The sequence below is a fragment of the Euleptes europaea genome, chromosome 3 (assembly GCF_029931775.1).
Source record: "Euleptes europaea isolate rEulEur1 chromosome 3, rEulEur1.hap1, whole genome shotgun sequence".
NCBI classification, from domain to species: domain Eukaryota; kingdom Metazoa; phylum Chordata; class Lepidosauria; order Squamata; family Sphaerodactylidae; genus Euleptes; species Euleptes europaea.
This window is the reverse complement of record NC_079314.1, coordinates 15,802,541-15,810,755: the sequence shown is the minus strand read 5'-3', so window position 1 is coordinate 15,810,755 and position 8,215 is coordinate 15,802,541. Positions and strand designations below refer to the sequence as shown.

The 8,215-nt window shown below is 50.0% G+C and overlaps 1 protein-coding gene across 1 annotated transcript in view; it reads right to left on the bottom strand.

Moving 5' to 3' along the window:
* Positions 1-2,069: 2,069 nt before the first annotated feature.
* Positions 2,070-8,215, bottom strand: part of HAUS5 (HAUS augmin like complex subunit 5) — a 28,451-nt gene continuing 22,305 nt past the window's right edge. Inside the window, exons 16-19 of the mRNA XM_056847442.1 lie at positions 6,829-6,943; positions 6,558-6,696; positions 4,373-4,505; positions 2,070-2,205 (exon numbers count right to left, since the gene is read on the bottom strand). Coding sequence (XP_056703420.1) covers positions 2,070-2,205; positions 4,373-4,505; positions 6,558-6,696; positions 6,829-6,943 — 523 coding nt within the window. The remainder of the gene's footprint in view (positions 2,206-4,372; positions 4,506-6,557; positions 6,697-6,828; positions 6,944-8,215) is intronic.

Below are 8,215 nucleotides of genomic sequence, written 5' to 3'. Positions count from 1 at the left end.
TAGTGGTTAAGAGCGGTAAACTCTGATCTGGAGAACTGGGTTTGATCCCCCACTCCTCCACATGAGCGGCGGACACTAATCTGGTGAACCGGGTAGGTTTTCCCACTCCTACACATGAAGTTAGCTGGGTGACCTTGGGCTAGTCACAGTTCTTAGAGCTCTCTCAGCCCCACCTGCCTCACAGGGTGTCTGTTGTGGGGAGGGGAAGGGAAGGCAATTGTAAGCCGCTTTGATTCTTCCTTAAGTGGTAGAGAAAGTCGGCATATAAAAACTGGCTCTTCTTCTGCCACGTTCGGCCCTCGTAACAATTGAGTTCAACACCCCTGATACAGAGGGATGCAGGCGTTAAGACTTTGGGAAAGAAGCAGATTCTAGACTCATGCTTAATCTCTCAAAATAGTTTCAGAGGGTGGCCATGTTGATCTGCAATAGAAGAGCTCGATTCGAGTCCAGTCATCAATCGTAATTCTTGTCGATTTCTAAGGCGCTACCGGACTCGTCTCGAGCTCTCAAAAGTAAATCTTGATATTGTCAGTGGCTTTTGTCTAGATGTGTGCCCTGGAGCATTTAGGACCCTAGCTCTGGGTGTGTGTGGAAGACTGGGGGCCACATCCCCCGCTCTGACAGAAAAGCTGTCAGAGTGGGCTTGGGTTGTTTGTTTCCGCTAGGCTTCGCCAACCTCGCAGAACCAAATTCAAGCCTCGTTGCACCTTAAAGTCCAGGGGAGGGGCCGTGGCTCAGCGGTAGAGCATCTGCTTGGCATGCAGAAGGTCCCAGGTTCAATCCCTGGCATCTTCAGTTAAAGGGACTAGGCAAGTAGGTAACGTGAAAGACCCCCGCCTGAGACCCTGGAAAGCCGCTGCCAGTCTGAGTAGACAATTCTGACTTTGAAGGACCAAGGGTCTGATTTAGTAGAATGCAGCTTCATGTGTTCATAAGGTACCAGTTTTTGCTTTTGTGAGCAAAAACTCACTTCATCAGCTACAGGTGAGAGTTGTATTTCTTTATTTACAAAGTTTACATCCTGCCTTTCTGTTCTTACAAGGGCCACAAAAGGTGGCGAACCATTTAAAACGTCCATGATCAAACTGTGTTTTAAAACTGCTAAAATAACCCTCCTTCCCATATATACCCCATCAAAACAACTGGACAGCGTGAAAATACATATAAAATAGTTAAAGCACATACAAAACATAAGCAGGGAGGAGGGGTCATTTAGGGATGGCAAACGAAACAAAAAAAAAAGTCTTCAGGCCACTCTCGGAAGACCACAGAAGGGGACAGACAAATCTCCCCAGGAAGAGTTCCAGAGTTTGGTGCCATGACCGAGAAGGCCCTCTCCCAGGTTGCCACCTGCCTAATCTCACCAGGTAGGGGCACCCGAAGAAGGGCCTCCAAAGACGGCTGTAATGGTCAGGCAGGTTCATAAGGGATTAGGTCATCTTTCAGAATGAAGATCTGTAGTGCCTTAAATCCAGATCAGAAAGTGGGAGGGGGTATTACAACGAAGAGCTAGATGGAGTCAGGAGGTCCCCTTATATCCCACCTTCTGACCACAATATAAGGGCTGATGGATTTTCCATTTTCATTTGTATCCGGGTGAACTGTGCTTTTGCTCACAAAAGCTTATATACTCTAACTGTTCTTGGTCTTCCAGGTGCTGCCGGGCTCTAACTTTGTTCTACTACTACGGATGAAGCCACCTTACCGAGTTGTCACTGTGAAGATAAAATGGGGAAGGGAAAAAAGCCTTCTCTCTCCCCCCGCCCCCAGGAACCTGGTAATAAAAAAGCGAAGTAATAGAGATCATAACGAAGGTTAATGAATTTAGATTTTATTCCAGAAGATCAGAAAAGAAACAGACAGGTCAGACTTGCCCTTAATGTCCCCGGCAATACTTTGTTTCCCCCAAGGAAGGGAGGGAATATACCCCCACTCATCCTAGACGGTTGTTCCTTCCAGTTCTCAGCCATCCAACACCTGCACACCCTCCAGGAGCCAACACAATGGTTTGATCCACTCCGGCTGGCTCCGGGTCTGGGGGGGTGGCTTCCCACCGGCTCCTGCACTCAGACCCAGCTGCGGTGCTGCTGCTGCCTCTGCTGCACCGCCTTGGCGGCCAAGGTCCAGTGCTCGAGCCACTGCTGGAGAGTGCGGCCAAAGCGGCGTTCGCCGGGGAGCACAAACTGCCCGGGTTGTTCCCACCTGCAAAACAGAGCACGGGGAGTGAGCTTGCGAGCGCAGGGATCCTCTCCCGCCCCCCCACCCGAGGCATGAGCCGTGTGTGGCCAGCGCCTCCCTCTCAGCCCTCCCCCCCAGCATCTTTTTCTCGTAGACTGTAGAGCAGGGGTGGGGAACTTCAGGCACGGGGGTTGTTTAAGGCCCACAAAATTATTTGGTCTGGCCCTTCGTGGATCCTGGCAGATCTCTAGCTCAGAAGGATCTAAGACTGGCGATCCGCCCCCTCCTGCGGACAGGAATAGCCTCTATTCAAGGCGGATGTGAGTTTGTTTTGCTGAGAAAACGAACCTTTCCCCCCTTGCAGAAGAGTTGTTGGCTATGGAACTGCTAGGACCGCCCAAGAAACTGTGTTAACCCTTTCCACCTGGGCCGTGGAGAAACGTATTCCCTCTGTACTAGAAGAGGGCTGGGGGCGGAAGTGGCGACAATGGAGGGGTTAAAAGGGGCAGGGCCAGAATGCGCTCGGGGTGGGGGTGGGGAGAGAGTTCTTAGCCAGTGTGTCCTCATTTCATCCCTGCAGGTGGAGGTAGCAACAGCTGGCTGTAGAATCTGGCCCCGACCATGTGGAGCAGGAGCAACTCCGGCATGCGGCTGGATGGCTACGCCCAGCTGGTGCAACAGACCATCCTGTGCCACCCGGTGGGCGAGTGCGCCACCGCTTGGATGCCTGCCTGCTTGCCCGTGTCGGGGGGGGGGGGCATCTGGCGGCTGCCTGCTTGGGGGTTGGTTGGCTAATTTTTAAGTTGATAATTTTGTATGGCCCACAAATGATGTTATAAATTCCAAATGAGCCTTGGCAGAAAAAAGGTTCCCCACCCCTGCTGTAGAGCAATCAGGAATGCTTTTTAAGCATAGGGAGCCACCAAGCCAAGGCTGGCCGATTTGGACTTCCAGATAATCCCGCCGGCTTCGTTACATTCCCGGGCGCCACAGGGCGTTTTGAGGCACGGCCTAGGCCAGACCACCTGTTTACACAGTGTGTTAAATGGGTGTAAAGGCCTGCTTATCGCAGAATCCTGTTTCCAATCGGGGACAGCCAGGCGCTTTCATGCTAAGGACCAGGGCAGGGGTTTCAAACTCATTTGTTACAAGGGCCAGATATGACATAAATTTCTTCTGGCTGGGCCAGGCCTCATCAGCCCAGATCGGGAGCAGGAGGCAGTGGTGGCTGCCTTGGCCAGCGAGCCCGCAGTGGGCTCACCAGCCCAGGTCGAGACTGGGGGAGTGGGTGCCTTGCGGGACAGGTAAGGGCTCTCAAGATGCTGGATCCACCCTGTATGTTTGACACCCCTGCATTAGGACCATGGCCCTCCCCCTCGCAGCTCTGGAGCTGAGGGACAGCACACCCCTGAAGGTGGAAGCTCTCTTCCGTTCTCACAGTGGCAAACAGCAATGTGAGTTTTTCCAGGGAAATTTTGAAACCGGAAAATTTACGATTTAAATCACGGCAGCAAAAGAAGGCGAGTACACCACGGTCAAGCTTGGACCATGGACCGGCCCTGGGGGTTTGTCCATGATCCATATCCCACGTTTAGCCCACCCTGCATGATTGATTTGTAGCACAACAGCCCTGACAGCTCTAAACAAGAGACCACATTTACATGGGGGGTGGGGGGTGGTCATAGAAAATTTTCCATGGAAAAAAACGGAGCGTTTGGGGAAATTTTCCACCCCCCTTCCTTTGCTTTCACATACGCCAAATCACATCCATCTACTTTCAGTGCACTCTGCAATCGGATTTTACTCTGCGAAATGGGAAAAGCTACATGTAAACAAGTGCTCAAGTGCATCGAAAAGTGGACTGGAAGTGCATTTTTGAGCGTTTGTGGAGAGGCAGTGGCTCCGCGGTAGAGTCTCTGTTTGGCATGCAGAAGGTCCCAGGTTCAGTCCCCGGCATCTCCAGTTAAAGGGACCAGGCAAGTAGGTGATGTGGAAGACTTCTCTGCCTGAGACCCTGGAGAGCCGCTGCTGGTCTGAGTAGACAATACTGACTTTGATGGACCAAGGGTCTGATTCAGTATAAGGCAGATTCATGTGTTCATGAGTGTTCATGTGTGTGAAAGCGTCCTGGCAATGCCGCCAAGGTCAACCGAGTCTTCCCGGGGCCTCTCGTGCTCCCCGCCGCACTCACCAGGCGTCAACCATGGCCTGCACCTCCGGCCAACGTTCTATGCGATACTTGCACTGGTCCGTCACCCGCAGGAGCCGGGGCAGCAGTGCACGGGCCTGCTCCCCGTCGTGGGCCTCCACCTCTTGGAGTAGGGCTGGGAATGAACAAAGGCATTGAGAAGGAGCTACCTAGGCTTGGATGCAGAAATCCCCGTTTCAGAGGAAAGAAAATGCGATCTTGGGCTGCATCAACAGAAGTGATAGTGTCCAGATCACGTGAAGTGATGTTATCGCTTTACTCTGCTCTGGTTAGACCTCACCTAGAGTATTGTGTTCAGTTTTGGGCACCACAATTTCAGAAGGATGTAGACAAGCTGGAACGTGTCCAGAGGAGGGCAACAAAGACGGTGAGGGGTCTGGAGACCAAGTCCTATGAGGACAGGTTGAAGGAGATAGGTATGTTTAGCCTAGAGAGGAAAAGACTGAGAGGGGATATGATAACCATCTTCAAGTACTTGAAGGGCTGTCATATATAGGATGGTGCCGAGTTGTTTTCTGTTGTCCCAGAAGGCCGGACCAAAACTAATGGGTTGAAAATCAAATCAAAAGAGTTTCTGTCTAGACATTAGGAAGAATTTTCTAACAGAGCGGTTCCTCAGTGGAACAGGCTTCCTTGGGGGGTGGTAAGCTCTCCTTCCCTGGAGGTTTTTAAAGCAGAGGCTAGAAGGACATCTGTCAGCTGTAGAAGATTCTTGTATGTATTTTGCATGACCAGCAGGGCAGGCCCTTGGCACAAAGGCATTGCATACAACCGTTTTCCACAGCCTCGCCATTTTAATATTGGTTCCACAGAACCCTAATTCTTGCCATATTGAAATATTGGTCATAACAAATTCTAGGTCTATGGAAATACTCCTGGCCAAAGTCTACTGACTGTATAGTGACCTAATGACCTCAGTGTAGCAGCCTTAAAGGGATTAGCTTCTTTTAATCCACTCATTGTAAGGTACTAGACAGCCAGATGTTTGCTCAAGGATGCTGGCTACAAGAGGAATGTGCATTGTCTTCGCTATGCCTTGATCTTGTTAATCATTAATCGTGGTATGCCTTGCCTAAGTTCCATTGTGTGATCACTGACTGACCTTTGCTATTCATTATAATATTCCTTAATAAAACTGAGAGATCACTGGGGCAATTCAGATTGATCTCTGGAACTCAAGACACTGTATGAGTCTTCCCTCAAAGCACCGTGAGTGCTTTCCCCAAGGCACTTTCGGGGTGCCTTCCCTTCAGTCAGCAATGCTGATTCTATGCCCTTAGGCAGATCATGAGAGGGAGCGCATCTTGGCCATCTTCTGGGCATGGAGTGGGGGTCACTGGGGGAGGGGGAGTGGTTGTGAATTTCCTGCATTGTGCAGGGGGTTGGGCTAGATGACCCTGGTGGTCCCTTCCAACTCTATGATTCTATTCTATAATTCTATGAAAACCCTGACAGAAAAAAACTCCTAAACAGCTTCTGAATAGCAACATTGTTCTGTCAAATTTTTCTCTTCTGTTCATACATCAAAATTTCCCTTCCCCTTGTTATGGCTGTGGTTTTTCTCCACTCTGGTCCCCCCCCTTTCCCTCTGTGACATTCTGCATACAATGTGCTGTTTTTAGGCCTGGATTTGGCATTAAAAAATAATGATAAAAATAAAAAATCCCCTTCTCCTATAAAACTATTTTCCGTAGAGCTTTCTCCATACCCTTGTATCCTTATTCACCTTTTGTATTTAATTTTAAAGTTAACGTACTTTAAGAAAGCTGGATGCAAGATGGATGTTGTATTGAAATGTACAGTTATTTAGAATGTAATAATTTTAAAAAAGAAGTCCCCGTTTCATCTACCAGCTTGGCTTGGAAGTTCTAAGAGCCAGCAGATGGGTAGCAAAGGTCAATATGCTGTTAAATGCCTGGGAGCAAAGTATAACATTTAATGTTCTAAGTTGGGGTTTCTGGCAAACTGGACTGGGGAGGGTGTTCCACTGCTGCGGGGCCCACCACAAGGCAGGTCCCAACCCTAATAGTTTCCCCCTTCCCACCACAGAAAATGGAGACACCCTGAGCATAGGCTTTGCCGAAATCTCATCCAGACGACAGGCTCATATGGAAAGAGGCGATCCAGCAAAGCATGGACCGATGTGCAACAACAAAAACGAACTCACCCTGCACATTAGGCTCCGGAGTGTTTTCCAGCTGGTGCTGCAGGCTATTCATGGTCCTCTGTTTCGAGCCCAGTTGGGTACGCAGGCAGAGGAGAGCCTTCTTCAGCTCCGCCACGTGGGAGAGGAGCTGCTCAGGGCCCTGCAGAGGGGTAGGGCAAAACAGGAGTAAGAAGAGAATGGAACAGAGGGGCCTGCCACCCCCACCCCCACTGACTCCATACCACTCTCCCAGGGAGATATTCTCAAAACCCAGAGCAAGAAAGGCACACACCTTGTAGAGGGGGAAGCAAGTGCCGTTGTAAACGTTGATAAAGGCCCGGTACTCAGCCGGTGCAGTCCGGTTCAGGCGATGGATCGAGAGCTCGTGGGCCGGGATGTGCTGGGGCCTGAAAGATGGCAGCAGGAACAGCAGGGCGCAGTGGTTAGTGTCCGACTAGGGTCCGGGAGACCCAGGTCTCAATCCCCTCTGCCAAGGAAGCTCGCTGGGTGACAATAGGCCACTGACATGAGCGTACACATTTACAGGCGGCAGATTAAAAATTGAAAGAATATAACAGGGAAAAAGATAGGCACAAAGACCTTGCTGGTCCCTGTGTGAACAGAATGCTGGACTTGGTCCGATCCAGCATGGCTTTTCTTATGTTCTTATATATCGGCATGGGCACTGCACATCTTATTCAGTCACCTTTCTGGATTTGGAGAATTCACAAACAGCCCCCTCTTGCCACCCTCTGAGCCAAGTGGACTAAAAACTTGCTTACAAGGAGATTGTAAAGTGGTTGAATTCTGTGTTCGCTACCATAACAGCTTAGGGCTGTTTAGCTTGGAAAGAAGGCGGCTAAGGGGAGACATGATAGAGGTCTAAAAAATTATGTGTGGCATGGAAAGAGTGGACAGGGAGAATTTTTCTTCCTCTCTCACAATACCAGAAGGCGGAGTCATCTGCTGAAGCTGGAGGGTGAGAGATTCCAAACAGATAAAAGGAAATATTTCTTCACACAACGCCTAGTTAAATCGTGGAACTGCCTGCCCCAGGATGTGGTGATGGCTGCCAACTTGGAAGGCTTTAAGAGGGGAGTGGACGTGTTCATGGAGGAGAGGGCTATCCATGCCTACTAGTCAAAATGGACACTAGTCATGATGCATACCTATTCTCTCCAGGATCAGAGGAGCATGCCCACTATATTAGGTGCTTTGGAACAGAGACAGGAGAATGCTGCTGCAGTCGTCTTGCTTGTGGGCCTCCTAGAGGCACCTGGTTGGTCACTGTGTGAACAGACTCCTGGACTTGATGGGCCTTGGTCTGATCCAGCAGGGCTTTTCTTATGTTATGATGCAAAAGAGATGCTACTCCCAAATTGTATAAGGGGTCAAAGTTCAAACACAGCTCTTTGAGCTGGGTACAGAAACAAATTAGTTCCAGTGTAGATGGACCAAGACTGGAGTGATAGGATCCCTACAGCTCTAATAGTCATGCATGTGTATTAGCGCCACACTATACACGTGGGACTCCCTGCTCCAGGATGTGGTGATGGCTGCCAACTTGGAAGGCCTTAAAAACGGAGTGGACATGTTCATGGAGGAGAGGGCTATTCATGCCTACTAGTCAAAATGGATGCTAGTCTTGATGCATACCTCTTCTCTCCAGTATCAGAGGA